The sequence below is a fragment of the Lutjanus erythropterus genome, chromosome 13 (genome assembly GCF_056507025.1).
Source record: "Lutjanus erythropterus isolate fLutEry1 chromosome 13, fLutEry1.hap2, whole genome shotgun sequence".
NCBI classification, from domain to species: Eukaryota; Metazoa; Chordata; class Actinopteri; order Lutjaniformes; family Lutjanidae; genus Lutjanus; species Lutjanus erythropterus.
Window position 1 is genome coordinate 1,943,937 of NC_139329.1, and position 18,094 is coordinate 1,962,030.

The 18,094-nt window shown below is 38.9% G+C and overlaps 1 protein-coding gene across 1 annotated transcript in view; it reads left to right on the forward strand.

Annotated features, from left to right (window-relative positions):
* The window catches only part of LOC146315985 (uncharacterized), a 136,133-nt gene that overhangs the window by 40,929 nt on the left and 77,110 nt on the right, over nucleotides 1–18,094 (forward strand). Inside the window, exons 3-7 of the mRNA XM_084734553.1 lie at nucleotides 7,048–7,219; nucleotides 7,883–7,980; nucleotides 9,488–9,565; nucleotides 9,816–10,059; nucleotides 11,682–11,874. Coding sequence (XP_084590679.1) covers nucleotides 7,048–7,219; nucleotides 7,883–7,980; nucleotides 9,488–9,565; nucleotides 9,816–10,059; nucleotides 11,682–11,874 — 785 coding nt within the window. The remainder of the gene's footprint in view (nucleotides 1–7,047; nucleotides 7,220–7,882; nucleotides 7,981–9,487; nucleotides 9,566–9,815; nucleotides 10,060–11,681; nucleotides 11,875–18,094) is intronic.

The window sequence follows — 18,094 nt, forward strand, 5'->3', positions numbered from 1 at the left end:
TTCCTATCAGTGCAGGAGCTCGGATATGTGCCAGTGTAAGAGTGTCTTCTGTCCACATGTTGTACTCCAGCTCTCTTTCTGTGTGTGTGTGTGTGTGTGTGTGTGTGTGTGTGTGTGTGTGTGTGTGTGTGTGTGTGTGTGTGTGTGTGTGTGTGTGTGTGTGTACTCAGATTAGAAAGAGACAACAACATATTTGTGGCTGGATTCAACCAGTCATTAAGAGATGTGTTTCGGTCTCGGGGAAATTACACAGCAGCACCCCGGTGGGATGTTTACACTTTCTATGCTGCACATTTCAGACATGAACCCTGAAATAGCTCAATTGTTGTTGTTGGTTGAATAGCCAAGCCAACCCTGTGCTATTGCTGTAACCAAACCTCCAGAACCCAGTCGACCCTTTCCAAGCTTTACATAACTCCACCTTTACTGGCTTAGAACTCTCATGTAGTCCAATACTGACTGTACAGTATTTACTGACAGTGAGCTGTGAAAATATAACACTATGCAGACATGATGCATGAGACATTCTGCATACAAGACTGCTCTGATACCCTTTATAAGAAATGTGCTAAAGGCCATCTTTTACGATCTAAATGTAATTTTTAATCTCTTTACATTATTGAGTAACTTAAAATAAATGTGAACTTAAATTATGTAAATGACCATATTTTCAGTCTGCATCAAGGTATTATTAAAGTATTATTTTAAAATTGCCTGTCACTCAGACTCAGTCACTCAGTGCTTTAAACTGTCCAGCATCCAGAACAGACTGCCGGCTGATTTTGTTTAAATGATCATCATGTGGAAAAAATTAAACATGTTGGAATTATTGTCACTGAAAATTATTACATGTTTTTTGTAATAATAATAAAAAAGGAAATTGCCACGGACCCCCTGCAGTTATGCCAGCTGACATGTCATTGAACACAACACTGCTCACTGTCTTCAGATGGGAGCAGGGCAGGTTCATTTGGAAAATGTGGACGGGGAGACGTGTCTGCTGAGCCTGAATCCACATATGTGGGACCTGACATCAGGAGCAGCAGGACCAACTGATTTAACATGAAGAGTTTACCAAAAGTTTGTCTGCGCTGGTTAGATGTCAACCAAAAGAGGAGTGAAATATAAACACTCAGAATTTTCTGTGAAAATATAAAGTAACTTATGATGGAGTAGCAACAGTAGCCTGTTTGACTGTGGCCAAAGCTGATTCATGTCCACCTCTCATGGACTAAACCCACCTTTCTTTCTGAAGAACTGGGTGACCTTTCCTTCTCTCTCTCTCCTCTCTTTCTTTCCTTTCTTTCCATTTTTGGAAACCAGATTTATCTTTAATATGAGACATGATGCTGCTCCAACAACTCTCCAAACCAGACCAGACTAGACCAGACCAGGGCTGCACCAAACAAGTATTCTTAATCAATTAATCCATATGTAACAAATTAGTTTACCTAAAATACATATCAAACTTTGTCTCGTTAATATTTCAATATATTATTCAGTCATACTCCTGACAAATAGACACATAAATCACATTAGAATAATGATAATAGTGCCGTATCTTAAAGTCAGTCTAACTTCCACCCTGTTTAATAGACTCAGTCAGATGCCTGATCAATACTGGACGTCAAATTCAAAAGGAGCTGTGATGCATATTAATTGAAATCACTAATCACTGTCAACCCTTCATTGAACGGAACAATCAGTGTTTTGACTTCAAACTTTGAGTTACAGACAGTCTGTAACATTAGTTTTAGCCATTTCTGTCTCATACGAGGTTGATAAAGTAAAGAGAAAGTACAAAACAGCAGAATAACACAGTTAGATGACACATGGTGTAAAGTTAACAGCAGGAACCATTTCATGTAAGTCGAGGCTCTGGATTTTTGTTGTTGTTGCCAAAAACATGAAAATAAGGCCTGCAGCCCTTGCTAAATTCATCCACTTTTATAATGAAGTGCAGTCTAAACGCATCAGACTCATCAGAGTTCTTCTTATTCAGGTAGAACCAGTTCTCAACATTCAGTCCTTCTTCTTATGTAATTTTAGCACGCTATATACCAAGTATGTCAGTCATGTGCTCCGGTGCAGTGTCCTCATCTTCCCCTGCAGAGAACCTGAGCTCAATAACAATGTAAGTATGTTTGCTCAGCCTGAATGTGTCTTATTCACCAGCAGCTGAGCATCTGTAAGAGCTCCAGCAGCTGGATCACTGTGACACACTGACTTCAACAGTAGAAATCTGCGTGGACATCCTCAGATCCATTTGTGTGTGTGTGTGTGTGTGTATGTGCATGTGTGTGTTGCGTGAGTGAGAGTGATCTGAAACATTCCTGTGAGCTATTGTTAGGCTGCGTTTGGGTGGGTGTGGCTGTTAACTGCATGTTCAGCAAGAAGGGTGTGTGTGTTGTGTCATGTTTCACAGAGGGGAGGGGCATAAATACAGGAGCAAAATACAAACACACACACAAACACACACTCTGTTAACCCTTGGTTGTTTTACAAACGTCGACTTTTTACAACTGACCTCCATGTTTTGTACCAAAGATTTTTCTGCTTATATCAAACAATACCGAGTGCTTTTTTTGCTTCTTAATCAAAGCTTTGTTTCCATAGCAACATATTGCATATTTTCTGACAGAATTACAGCCTTTGAAACATGTAAAGATAGTTTTTTTATTTGATTGTAAATTGATTAAATTTTACTTGATCAACCAAATTCTCAACAACCAATTAATCAGTCATCCATTAAACATTATCATCCCTATTTATTTATTTTTTCCTTGTTTTCTTTTTCCTTTTTTATAATTATGTTTATTAGAGATTGCCATAACAGTGAACAGACATCAGTGCAGATATTTCACCCCACCCTGTTTTTCCTCATTTTCCCACCCATAAGAGCTCCACCCATAACATGTACAAAGTTAGAGCCACTGCTGCCTCACAACAGGGTAGTTGAGTTTTGAAAACAGATTGGTAGAAAGAAACTTTTCATTCACTTGCTGTTTACTCCAGTGATGCTGACCATAAGGCAACTAAAACTACACATCACTTTTTTACATCACTGTTGCTCATGTATCAGCATTCATTTTTAAAGTAAGTTGTTGTAGAAAGTTCATTCAACTGTTGTTACATTTACATATTGACAGACACAGCAGTGTGTGATAGAGCTGCAACAATTAGTAAATTAATCAATTCATTGATTAGTTGGTCAAAAGAAAATTAGTTAACACCCATTTTGATAATCAATTAATGGTTTCAGCAATTTTTCAAGCAGAAATGATGTGATGTGTGCTGCTTTCAGCTTCTTAAATGTGAGGATTGACCTTTAGGAAATTGTGATGAACATTTTTCTTCTTTTTTTGACATTTTATAGACTAAATGATTAAAATGAAGAGAGTTGATAGTTGCAGCTGTATAGTCTGTGATGTGTGATAAAACACACACCTGGGCAGAGCCTGGATGTACATCACTGTGAGTTGACTTGGAGGTCTACAACAGTGTTCTGCATCAACACACATCAGTTTTCATCACATGTTCTCTCAGACTGGAACATGTCGGTTATTGTCTGTATGTCACATCCACTGTTTGCTGCCTGCATCATTTGTTACCAGTGTTTGTTTAGCCTCTAACACCTTTGACATGATGAAGATGATGCCCTATTGACTGTGGAAAATGTAACGGTGGTGCAGTCTGATAGGACTGGTGCAGTTCCACTTGTATTCAACACGTATTTCCTCCACACTGCAATGGTCCTGTCACTGAGGGCACAGTGTCAGTGGAGAGAGTCTGATAGTTTCCACATTATCACCACAACACAGGAACAGTGTCCATCCTGTCATTACAGAAGGGGGCTTAGGAACACACAAATCACTCTGTAGCGCAGGGTTAACCCAAATATCCAAAGAGTTGGGAGCGAGAGAGGAGAAAAATCCTCATCCTGACCTGCCACTTTAAAGTTACTGACATAATGTAAAAAAGTTGGATGAAAAATACACAAAAAACAAACAAGAAAACAAAACAAAAACAAAAGCAGAGAGCATGTTACCTTTGCCACAAAGTACAGAATAAAAGAAAACACAAAACGTTTCAAAATGTTTTTTGATACAATTACTAATTACCTGTTTAAAAAATCCAAGTATCACAATATTAACCTTGATTACTGTGCTACTTTTGGATTGCCTTAATGTTTGGTCCATGAAATGTCAGAAAATGTTAGAAAATGTTGATCAAAATCCAAGATGACGTCCTCAAATGTCTTGTTTTGTTCACAACCCAAAGATATTCAGTTTACTGTCAGAGCGGAGTAAAGAAACCAGAAACTATTTACATTTAAGAAGCTGAAATGAGAGAATTTGGACTTTTTTAAATAAAAAAAAAAAGACTCAAAACAATTAATTGAAATTAATCCTGTCACAATTTTGTTAGTTAAAAAATAGGTTTAAAAAAAAACAAACAACCAAACATTTGGAATACACGGACATATGTCTACATGTTTGGACCTATTTTTCTTTTTTTTCTGTAATGATTATTTTCATTATTGATTAATCTGTCAACCATTTTCTCCATTAATCAATTAGTTGTTTGGTCCATAAAATGTCAGAAGATGGAGAAAAATGTAGATCAGTCTTTCCAAGACCAAGATGATGTCCTTAGATGTCTTATTTTGTCTACAACTAAAAAATATTAAGTTTGAATAAAGACACCAGAAAATATTAACATTAAGAAGCTGAATTCAGAGAATTTGGATTTTTTTTCATAAACAATTACTCAAAATGATAAATCAATTATCAAAATAGATGCAGATTAATTTAATTTACTTGATAAATAAATAACAATAATAATGATAATAATAATAATGAATAACTTACCTCAGTCAAGGTGAACACATTGTTATCGTGAAGAGCTGTGGGCTGAAACATCAGCGATGCAAAACAAGCTTTAGATAGTATTCAAAGTGTCTGTTAATATGATCTGAAGCACACAGGAAGAAATGACTCTGCATCACCAAAGAAGGTTCCTGTGACAGAGAGATACATACAGTTTGTGCTGCTGTTACATTATGTTACATTTCTACATTATAGAGCTTTGTTCGGTGATATTATGAACATACAGCTCAGCAACTTTTCATTTTTAACCTCTTATATAATAATATGAGATTGACCCTATAAAAAACAGCTGTGATGACAGTAATGAGCTCGGCCCGTGGTCGACATCACATGACTGTGTTATTGTGGTCACACGGTTATCATCACAGCCTTAAAATCAACAGAAACCAAAGTCAAAGAGTCCTGATAACAAAATCATTTTAATTAAACACATTAAATAATGACTCCAGATAAATTTCAACCTTTAGATGAAGTAGATGATATGTGTGTGTGTGTGTGTGTGTGTGTGTGTGCGTGTGCGTGTGCGTGTGCGTGTGTGTGTGTGTGTGTGTGTGTTTTCAAGGTTGAACTCTTCGTCCTTTCAACATTAGGTATTATGAGAAATGTAACGTGAATAAGAATCATTATTTGTGCTTTACATCAGAATAGTGGCAAAATGATGTTCTGTTAAATATAAAATTATGTTTCTGAAGCTGACTTGATATCATGGGCTGTTCAGGGCTGAACAAGTAATATGGCATGTTGCAATTTTCAAATCACGAGAGACACAATATTTGTTAGAGGTAAAGTGTGTGTGAAAATATCATTGTAAATTAAATAATGTAGTGAAGCAGAGATGTCCTGGCCTACACATCATATTCCAAACATCTTTGTTTCAGTGAAAACGAGAATAATTGTCTAAAAATTACCATTTAATATCACAAATCATATCATAGTTGCAATATCAGTCAAAATACTCACAATGATCTATTTTTTCCAAAAACATTCAGCCTTAGGCTGCTGATAGAGCCTACTGTCCCACAATGCAACACAAAAGCAGTGCACATCTGAAAACAGTTCAGGTCCGTGGTGGATGATGGTAAGCAGCACCAGGACAAAACAAAATCTAAAGTAACAACTATTTCAAGAGTTACTGCACACTTCAACACGTTTGTTGAGCTGTAAACTAGATGAAGTGACTGTGAGCAGTGATCACTGCTGGTGTTAATATTCACATCTTATCAAATATAATAAAAGTTTGTATTTCATTGGTTAAAATGACTCAAAACTCCACCAATGCTGACATGGAGTCCACTGGTTGGGGCTTATCTGTGTCATCAAATGTGTACAAAAAAATGCAAATGCCCTTTAGTCAGAAGTGGGCAGCCCAATGCTACCTCACACATTAAAGGGACAGTACATCTTGCCTGTAGTGTTGTTTATCCATCTAGATTTTTTGTGTGTGAGTTGCAGAGTTTTGGAGATATCAGCTGTACAGATGTCTGCTGTAGAGATACTGTCTATCACAGTATCTGTGCTAACCCCTTCAGGAGCCACCATTGTTTGTTCGAGACGAGTCGCTTCCATGGACGTTTCTCGCTGTTGTCACACCTAAAACCACGCCCGTAGCTTCCAGTAGTCCCTCCTATTAGTGTTGTCAGAAAATACTGATATATTGAGAAATATCGATGCTGAATATTTGAAATGCTATCAATACTTTTTCTCAGTATCCATGTGTTCAATACAATCCATTGTCATGTTTCAGCCTTGTTATATTTACAATATTTTTCAAGGTAGTGTATCGAAATCAGAAATCGCAGTATCATGACAACACTACCTCAAAGGATGCTGATTGGCTGCACTACTAAAGGTGCAGAAACAGATAACTTGGAGCCTGGAAGGATGGATTCTCTTGTGATCTTGTGAAGGTATAAGACAGACAGCTCTACAGCTGATATCTCCAAAACTTTGCAACTCACACTATAAGTATTGAATCAATGAATAAATAGCACTTTAAGTAAGAGGAAAAATCTGTATTTTTGATTTTGGGGTGAACTGTCCTTTAAATACATGGACGTTGTAACATTAGTGTGATCTTTCTGTCAGGGTCTTAACATGAAGACGGTGTGTGTATGCTGACATGTCCTGCTGATATGACTGTGTCTGTGTCTCCTCTCAGGGAGAGTGTGTGTTGACTGTTCAGCTCGATGACGACGATGTGTGTCGTGCTGAGGGGGAAGAGGAGGAAGAGGAGGAGGCAGAATTTTATCTTTTATTTTCAGGATCCACACAGAGACATCTGACCAGCACGCTGCGAGTCAGCCACGTCACACTGCAGGCTGTGTGTCCAGGTACAACACACGCACACACACACACACACACACACACACACACACACACACACACACACACACACACACACACACCAGTGGTTTCATTGAGATCTGTGTGCTTTTATTAAACAAACTGATTTATTTATCTGTGTAGATGAACTGTATGTCACTCATACTTGAGAGCGGAGACAAAATTGTATTTTGACAGGGTTTTGATATTTTACTCTTTATGCTGGAAAATGTAAAACTTTTAAACCAAGAAGTGAGACAGGGGTCCTTAGGGTATAGCTAACCCTTTTTATGCCTGATTAAATTTTTGTAAAAATATTGATGGAAATCTGATCAGCCCTTTAAAGGGCCAACATTTTCATTAAAAATGATTTTAAGACAAAGATGATATTAATAGCTCATTTTTAAATCTATGTTATCAACAGATATAGTTTTAGATTTTAACATGTTTTTAAATAGTTTGAAGTTGTAAAGAATTACAGTATTGGTATCAATATTTATTTATATTAAAAGTTCTTTTAGGACATTATGAATGTGTGTGTGGTTGGATGTTTGATATTTGTTGTTGGAAGTTACACTTCATTGTTTGATGGGATGTTTTACCACACAGATAAAGGTCATAAAGGGTTTGTGTGTGTGTGTGTGTGTGTGTGTGTGTGTGTTTGTGTGTAGCTCATAATGTGTGTGAGCAGGTCTTGGTGACATTATGTTTGGCTCGGCCCGGTGGTCTGGTGGACACACACTCGCAGGAGACCTTCTGTTTTGTCCAGGTAACACACAGCACAGTTCTGTCACTGAATTCAATCTGACACTTTCTTTCTTTTTCTTTCTTTTCATGTTTCCAAGAGCCACAAGAGAGCGCTGACAATTTAACTTAACACTGTAAAATGTCCCATTAACTACATATCATTGTCACAATTCATTGCAAATAGGGATGCATGATAATATCAGTTTGTCATCTGTATCGGCTGATAAAGTCTTTAATGAAATATCGGTATTGTTATGTGTGTGTCTGCGGTGTTTGAAATGGATATCAGAGTGTCTGTTTGCAGTGATTGGTCAGTGTTGGTCATGTGAGGAGGAGCCAAATCACATTCCTTCAACACTACAAATTTAATTGCTCATTTTAAGAGCCGTCACCTGATCATTACTTTGAATTTCTGAAGAATAAATAGAAAAATACCTGCCAGCAGTAGTTTTCTTATTTTGCTCAGTGAATGTATATGTGTTGAAGAGCACTGGGCTTCATGCAAGAACCACTTGTATGAACAGATTAGTTCTTAAGTGCTGCGTACAAGTGATTTAGGAGACATCAATATATTGACCAATATTCTAAAAACAGAATATAATATACTGAATATTTACATAAATGCCCATTTTTCTCTATGGTCCCTCAAAAGGCTAACACTTGTGACAAAGATATGGAATGCAGGCAGGATATTTAACAGTTTAGTAATAAATGTTTAGAGCTGCAACAAGTAATTGATTATGAATCAATTAAATTAATTGCCAGCTATTTTGTTAATTGATTAATCATTTTGATTCTTTTTTTTTTTAAATGTCCAAATTCACTGATTTCATCTTCTGAAATATGAGTATTTTCTGGTTTCTTAAGTCCTTTATGACACTAGACTGAAAATCATTTGAGGACGTCAACCTGGGCTTTGGAAAACAGTAATCAGTATTTGACATTTTACAGACTAAGCCACTAATAGATTATCAATTGATTAATTGTGAAATTAACTGATGATGAAAAATGATTGTAGCCCTATAAATGTTATAGTCTAAATCATACTGGGGCACTGAAGCGGTAAAAAAACACAGATAAAGTCAAATATATGTATATTTATTAAACCTGAATTAAGAAGAATGATTAAATAGACATTAAATGCTGCCTGTAAAGCCAACAAGTAAAATCTGCATCATGTTCTGTGAAAAAAAGGAAAATATTTTCTTATATACACATTACATTGGATATAGCTGTAATAGGCCAATATGGGGCCAATAATTGTGGTCGAGAGATATATCTCTAGGGCTCTAGACCTTAAACGTATCTGTGATGATTCTGCACTGCAGGCATTACGCTTTTGATTTTAAAAAGTTAAAAAACTTTGTAAGTTACTAATCCTAACAGCCTGTGGCTGTGTGGAGTCATGACTGCACAGCAGTTGGTTATTGAGTTGGAGCAGCTCACTAGGGGGCACCACACACTTGTCTGTTCCAGCTTTGAGTCGTTCAGAATAATGACAGCAGCATCTGCATGTGTGTTGTGTGCAGGACTTGGCTCTCGACATGGCCCACTTCCTGCTGGTCAACACAGCTCCACAGGAAGCATTACTGTTGGACGATGAGCAGGTCAGTAGGAGAGACCACGAGGACTCGAAACATGTTGCATGTCTAGGAAGGACTCGTTTTCAGTCTGTCTACTGCTTCATTCAGTCTCTTAGATAATTGTTTTGATATTGCCGATATTGGGTAGAAATGGAAGTAAGAAGTATCACGTAACTCGGATAACAACAAGCAAATAAATGTTTTTACAAGAGGAGAAAGGGAAGGAAATGAAAAGAAAAAGTACTATATTTTGTCTGTATTTTGTGTGTGTCAGATTCCGTTGAGAGAGTGTGAGAGGCTGGATCAGAGCCTGGCCCTGGCCCTGAAACACCTCACCCTGTCCCACCAGAGGTCCACACAACCACTGCCCTCACACGCACATACACAGACAGATTTGGACAGACAGAAGGGGAACCAAACAGCGACAGACACGCACAGTGATGCAGACAAGAGACACAACACGGAGACACACGAGGAAACCTGGATGGACGTCTCCACGTTAACAGACAACTGCAGCGGTGAGTTAGCACACTTTTATTTTGAAGGTCACAAGTCCAACAGGCAGGCTTGAGGCAGTGGCTCCATCTGTGAGCCATGAGAGAGAGAGAGACACCTTGTGCCACTTGTTTATTTTTTCTTTTTATTTATTTCATGCTCAGGGAAAAGTTTTACAAAGCTTCACATATATTTGATCAGGTACAGGAAAAGAAAGATTTGAAACCAAAAATGATGATGAAGCGACACGTGGCACTTCTCATATAAAAGTGGCAGGTGGTAAATCTCAGTGGTTAAGTGTTTGTGTAGGTGTTGTTAGTCTGGAACTTTCAGGATGTTAGGTGCTAAAGAAGAAACTGTTTTCCTGTGAAACTCCAGCAGTGTTTTGTGGACTAAAAAACTATAACTGACCTTGAGTCCGCATGAGGGTGAGTAGATAATAACTGACTTTTCATTTTGGGTTGATTTTAAGGTGATGGTGTGACTTCTTCAGGGGTTGTCCTGAAGAGGCACCCTCCCTCATGTTTTGAGGTTTGGTTTGCGGGCTGGCACACTTTGAGTTTCATTTGTTGTGGTATCTCATGACACATTCTGTTTTTGTCACAGAAATGCAGCTTCTGCAATTTGTATGTCACACTCAGTCATTCTGAGATTGAAATAATATTTCAATTAATTGTTCAGCCCTAATTATAACTACTTCTCTGCATTTTACTTTTCCCCCTTTTATTTCAGGTATTATTTATTTATTTGTTTAGTATTGTTCCATATAATCTCCTTTGTATTCTGTGGTGACCTATCTGGAGAATCTTTTTGTTTTGTTTTTGTTTTGTATGTTAAACTGTATGCTCACTATTGCTGTAAATTAGGTTACTTATTATCCATAACATGGTCTTTATATTTGATGACAAAAAATCGTGGCACATGGTCATGCTTACACAAAATAGAGGTATCATCCAGACATTCATACATATTTACTTCTAGCAGAATGCATAAGAGTCTGAGGTCATGTTTTCTCTAGTAATAGCAGATAGCATAAAAGCAACTTACTTCCAAAATATTTCCAGTTTTGGGCATTTCCATATCATGTGAAAAAATAGTCCTCTTTCTTGCAGTGTCAACACATTTGACTGATAACACAACTCCAGAAGTGAGTTTCTTCTGCCACTCCTCTCCTCCCAAGCTCAGATAAATGTTGTTGTGTTCTTTGTTTCTCTGTTATCATTTCAGCATTTTTTAAAGATTATTTTTTGGGCTTTTGCCTTTATTTTTGAGAGGGCCAGCTGAAGATATGACAGGAAGGAGTAGAGAGACAGAGGATGAAGCACAGCAAGCACAGGATGTGCTGTCCTTTAGAAGCAGAGAGTTATTTGTGAAAATACTGTGAAGAGCCAAAATAACAAAATAATTTCATTTTAATTTTCACTGAAACTTGGGCCTCTGTCATGGACTGATGTTGAAATACAGACTAATATCAGTTTTCCAAACAGCATCAGTAACCTGGTGTAATCCTGCTGTGAGCTGCTTATAATTTTTCTTCTTCCTCAGTTTTCTCTCTCTGCCAGGAGGTGTCTACCTCACTCCGTTCAGTCTGATCAGCTGAGTCCGCCCCCTCACCTCACCTTTTCTCTCTCTTCCTCCTCTCCAGCTGTGTCTCAGTGCCAGCAGCTCTCCAGCCTACTGCACTTGGCAGCCAGTCACGGTCTGAGGACGGTGGCATCGTTCCTCCTGCAGCAGCCTGGAGGCAGGGAGGCACTGAGGAGGCCCAGCGCTCAGGGACTAACTCCAGTGTGTCTGGCAGAGAGCAGAGGACATCAGCAGCTGGTGGAGCTCTTCACAGAGTGAGTACCTGATACCAAAACTCAGTCAACTATTAAAGGATTCTGTCTGTGTTTGTTTTTTTCTGGTAGTGAAGCTTACTACATGTTATTAGGATGTGTTTTTTTTAGTTTGTATATATTTTTTGTTAAAGTGAAAGTTCTTCTTATGTGTGATTCTGATTCTGTCATAATCAGCATATGAATTCTTGATCTTGACCTTTGACAACTAAAATCTAATCAGTTCATCCTTGAGTCAAAGTGGACACTTGTACGTCAGTGTGAAGAAATTCCCTCAAGGTGTTCTTGAGATATCACTTTCACAGGAACTGGATGACCTGAAAACAAAATCCCGGTGATGAGTGAGTGATGAATGTGCACAAAAAAAATTGGTTGATTGGTCTGACAGAATGAGAGATTAGCTGCAGACAAGCTTCAGGTCTGTCAGTCACACGCACACAAGGAATTGCATGTTCCTCGTGATAATGATCTAAGCCAATTAGGTTTCTACTTTTTTTCCCCCCTCATGCTGGCTCTGTTTGGCTTGATGCTGCAGTGTCTCCAGACAGCAGAGACTCACAAATCAATATCTCTCTCAGTAGATGTCCTGTGTTTACATTAGACCAGTTTCAGCAAAATATCATGAGAACAAAATGTCTCTAGATGCTGCCAACCACAGGAACCACATCAATCCTGAAGAATATACACAATCTGTGACATCATAGATCAGCAAATGTGTTAATGATGTAATGACAAAGGCAAGAAAATCATATCACAACCAGAAAGCCTGGATGAACATATAAAGCTTAAAAAGTTGCCTTTAGGTCAGGTGACAGGGAAGCTTACAGCACTGCCAGAGCAAACCTGGCATTGAGGAGGCAAAGCAGAGGTGTCAGTGGAGACTGGAGAAAGACCTCAACACCAGCAACACCAAATATATGTGGCAGGCGGACCAGAACATCACAGGCTACAAAAGCAGAAGTTAACCCACCTGCTTCAAGACAGCCGCCATCACCCTGTGCCTAAAAAGTCTGCAACTTCTAGTCTAAATGACTACCACCCTGTGGCACTCACCCAATTCTGGTGAAGTGCTTTGAGAAACTGGTTCTCCAGAGCATGAAGAACAGCATCCCAGCCAGCCTGGAATCTCACCAGTTTGCATTCAGAACCAACCCCCACAGAAGATGCCATCTACGCTGGTCTTCACTCAGTCTTCACTCACCTAGAGGAGAACAACACTACAGAATGCTGTGTATTGTTTTCAGCTCAGCACGCAACACAATCTCCCCCATAAAACTGATTGTGAAGTTCGCCGATGACACCACTGTCACTTGAGCTGAGTTGGAGCAGATGAACAGTTTAATGTTCCTGGGAATCAACATCACAGAGAAGCTGTCCTGGACATCACATGTCTCCACTCTGGTGAAGAAAGCTCAGAAACATCTGTATTTCTTAAGGAAACATAAGAGGGCAAATTTCCTGCGCCGAGTTCTTGTCATCAGACTGGAAACATCACAAACTAGCATTTGACGGCCCAGGACAGGAGGGTTAGTTTCAGGCTGTGAGATTCATCAGTTCCTCCTTCTAATAGTATTTTTATGACTCATTAATGATTCATGCATTCATACCTATTTTTAGGGCGGCACGGTGGCGCAGTGGTTAGCACTGCCGCCTCACAGCAAGAAGGTCCTGAGTTCGATCCCCTGGTTTGCTGGGGCAGGGCCTTTCTGTGTGGAGTTTGCATGTTCTCCCCGTGTCTGCGTGGGTTCTCTCCGGGTTCTCTGGCTTCCTCCCACAGTCCAAAGACATGCATGCTAGGTTAATTGGTGACTCTAAATTGCCCGTAGGTGTGAATGTGAGTGTGAGTGGTTGTCTGTCTCTATGTGTCAGTCCTGTGATGAACTGGTGACTTGTCCAGGGTGAACCCCGCCTCTCACTCAATGTCAGCTGGGATAGACTCCAGCAGCCCGCGACCCTTACGGAATAAGCGGTTACAGAAAATGGATGGATGGATATTTATATTAAAGTAGCATAAAGGGACTACAACTTACATTTCATTGTACAATACTTGGTTGCAGAATTATAAATAAATGAACCTTGTACTCTTGATCTCTGTTGTTTTGGACACTCCTCAAACTGTCCTCTAGCTCCACCAGCAGGACAAACCCAAGCCTGTATCTGTACAACATGCTCTTATAACTGTGTGTGTTGAGGAGCTAATGTAACAGTGGAGATAGTGAGTCACCTCCCCGCAGACAGAGGGGATTATATCCTCTTACTCTCCCCCCTACTCTCCCCACCCTTCACTTTTTTTTTGTCTCGTACTGATGACATCACAGCAACTGAGTCAGTCGGTCAGTTTTGTCTCTGGAGATGGAAAAGGAAAAAAGAAGAGGGGATTAGGAGCGTAAGGACGGATGAAGAGAGCGAGGAGATGAGTTTGGGGACAGTGCTGCTCCACACACAGCTGCTAGTTACTGACAGAGACATAAACACAGACTGGGAGGGAGGAGTCTTGCCTGTGTTTTCACTGTCAAACAAGGAAACCTATTGTTACTGCAGGAATTCCTCTGAATATGACTTCATTTTTTCCTGTTATGTGCCCAATAAGTGCCCTGCATGCCTCACACTGTGTGATCTCTCCAGTTGTCTCTCCATTGTGCTTCTCCCTCTCTGTGCCTGACTCTCCTGTCGACACTCACACACACTGGCACTGAAACAAAAAGTCAAACTCAACAGGTTTCCATCCTTAGTTTCGAAAAACTTGTGGAGATGGCAGGTCAACACTATGTACCACATAGAAGTGGTATACAGATGAGGATGAAATTATTAGCCCCCCTATGAAAATTTCATTTTTTTTTAAGTATTTCCCGAGTGCTGTTAAATAAAGCAAGGAATTTTTAACACAGCTTTTCCAAACATCCTAGCTTTATTTTGGATGCTTACATTATTTTACTTTGCACGCAGAAACAAAATTATTTCACAAAAAACAAAAACTACCAGGGTCATTTGCATTATGAAATAATTTTGTTATTGTGTGCAAATAGAAATAAGTTATGCTTTCTAAAGAAAACTAGTATGTTTAGAAATGCTTTTTGAAAATTTCTCGCTCTGTTAAAAAAGCACAGAAGAAAATTTTGAAAAAAACTTTAAATTTCATAGGGGGCTAATAATTTTGTCTTCAACTGTACATCATCATTAATTTGAGCTGACTGTCCCAACAATCACCTCTGATTTGGTCCAAATGAATCCTTCATTTATGATGTAAAGGAGAGCGCAGGACAGGTGATGCTGGACAGTGGCTGCAGCCTCAGGAGAGAAGCTCTGCAGGACAACTGATTTAACAACTGAACTACAGAAGGATGCACGCTTTGAAAATCTGATATTGTCACATCACAGATCTATCAGAACCTTGGCACCTTCCTGAGAGTGCCAGTATCACTTTATAGGTAGAGATATACAGGTGCTGTTGTCTGTGAGAGGTCAATTACTTCAAATCATAAAAAAAGCAGCAGTGAATCACGTCATTCATTGTAATGAAACATAGAGATGCAAAAAAAACTGCATATTTTTTGCTCTCAGCTTGATGGCATTAGTTAAGTAGGCATGTCTGTAAAGGGGAGAATCATTCTCATTCAGTTGTCTGGAGGTGAGAGGTCAAGGGACACCTTTGAAAATGGACATATTTGGAGCGTTATTTACATTACTGTTTATTATTGAAAAATCTCATCATGTCAGTTAGAGATGTCACTGTTTTATCTAATCGATTAAAGTTAAAAATTTAACCAATTAAAAATGTATGGAAAGACTGAAAAGGAAAAGAAAAAATAAGGAAAATGAGGGGGAAAAGTGCATTATATTTCTTATTAATTATTATGATAAATTGATTGTTACCATTTTCAACTACTGGTTAAGGAAAATACACAAAATCTGCAACACTTCTGTGAAAGCACCAATAGTCATACCTACATTATTATTGCAATAAGTATAATCATCATCATCATCACATATCCAATAATCAGTACTTCTATTAATAGTGGGTCAAATGACAGGTTTTGTTTTTTATGACATGTACTGTTTATTTCAGTCTCAGTGCTCTGATCAGCCCTGTTGGTTAGCTGGTGTGTATAGTGAAGCATTTAGCAGCTAAAGAGGCAGATCTTTCCCTCAGGAGCTGTTGCTAAAAGAGAGTGAATACTGGACTTTAAATGAGTGATAATGTCTCTCTGTGTCTGCTAAATGCTCTGTCATGTTCACTCGTCTCTGACTGTGTCTGTGTGCTGTTTACTGCTGAGCAGCTCGTGTTCTGTGGCTGCATCTGAGCTCTCTCTCTGAAATAAGCTCCCTGCTGCAGCCAAAAGCAACACGATGAGAATGATGAGTGAACCAGAGCAATAAAGTTCAAACCTGTTCTGTGTTTATACCACCGTGTTCTCATGGATCTGATGCAATGACCCACTCGTGACAAATGATCTTTCTGAGTTTTAATTAATCAGTGGGCTGAGTTGGCAAACAGGATAATCTAGCAGAAACTGACTGCATTAATGCTGTCACTATGAAGAGGAACCGGTTTACAACACACACATCACTCTCTGGGAATCTGTGTGTGTTTGTGTGCACCTCACAGTGGGATGTGTTTCTTTGTGTCTTTTGGCGGTTACTAATGATAGCAGTACCTGGGAAAACACTGTGCTGTGTGCCAGCTACACTGTCTGCGCTGTGTCTGCAGTCAGTGACAGCATTAAAGGGATAGTTCACCCAAAAATTAAAATTCAATTGTTATCTACTCAGCCTCATGCCAGTTGAACGTTGGGTTTATTTTGTAAAACACTGCTAGAGTTTCACAGGAAAACAGCATTGCACACACACCCAGTTCACACACCATGCCATGCACTTGAATGTGGCTTCACGCTATGGATCTACGGTGAAAATTCAGGATAAAAACATGGTGTAAATAACATTTTTTTGGTCAACTTGGTATGTTGGGTCTTTAGGAGACTTGATTACACCAGAAGAGCAGTATGGAGGCATTTTATGTTTTTATTCTGTTGTGTTTTTGAAAACTGGTCACCATTCACTTCCATTGTTTTCATTGTTTGAGATTCTGCAATACTGTTTTCCTGTGAAACTCCAGCAGTGTTTTGTGGACCAATGAGGGTGTGAGGGCATGAGGGTGAGTAGATAATGACTGAATTTTCTTTTTGGGTGAACTCTACCTTTAACACCGGTTGTGAAGACACACACTCAGTCATCTTTGTGTGCTCTGATGGTGAGCAGCTCTTCATGAGTGGTGCTGCTGAACAGTGAGAGGCGTTTCAGAACAATGAGTGCCGCAGCAGTGATTGGCAGATCAGCTGATCCGAGCTCAGGGTGTAGGTGGATTTGAGGAGGGCGGGGTTACAAAGTCTGGATGAGTGATGTCATGTCATTCACCACACAGGGCTGAATGTTTGTGTGAGTGTGTGTCTCACATAGGCTCAGTGTTGTGTGCTTGTCAAGCTTTTTCGTTCTTGTTTCCAACATTTTATTTTTCATATCTAAATCTCAGCACCTCCTCCTTTTTGTTACTTTCGTTCTTAGTCATGCAGAGACTTTTTGCGAGTAATCATTTATTCTTCCACTGACTTTCAAAGCGGACAGGTAAGAACCTTGGAGATGCATTTCTTTGAAAGTTATTCATACACGGGTGTGTGATTTTTCTACATGATTGAAAGGGCAAGAGAGTAAAATACATGGATGCGTTTGTGTGTGACAAAAAGGAAATATAGTAATTGGTTAACATTTATCAGAAGAAGTGTGCGTAAGACTGATATGACACTTTCATAACCATGACATGACATGCAGAAGTCAATGAATGTTTATGACTGTTTTCATCATGTCATTTGGTCACTTATTTCATTTTTAATGCTAATTTGATATTTTTTTAAATGTTTTTGTGATGTGAACAACGTGCAGTGCTTTTAAATAGCTAAAAGACAGTGTAATAATCTTTAATGACATCTTAATGACATGCCTAATTACAGAGCGGTTGGATGTGGTCACTCTGTCGGATGACTTTAGACTTCTGTCTGAAATCTGAAATCTGTTATATCTAAACCACAGTCAAAGTCTGTTTTTGTGAAACCGACCTCTGAGTGTTGTATCAGTGGACACCACCAGAATGTGTATAAAGTTGTGTTTACACATAAAGCTAAGCAGTTTCTTTAAGTTTGATAATTAGGCCTGTTGTTACGTTTGACTCTGT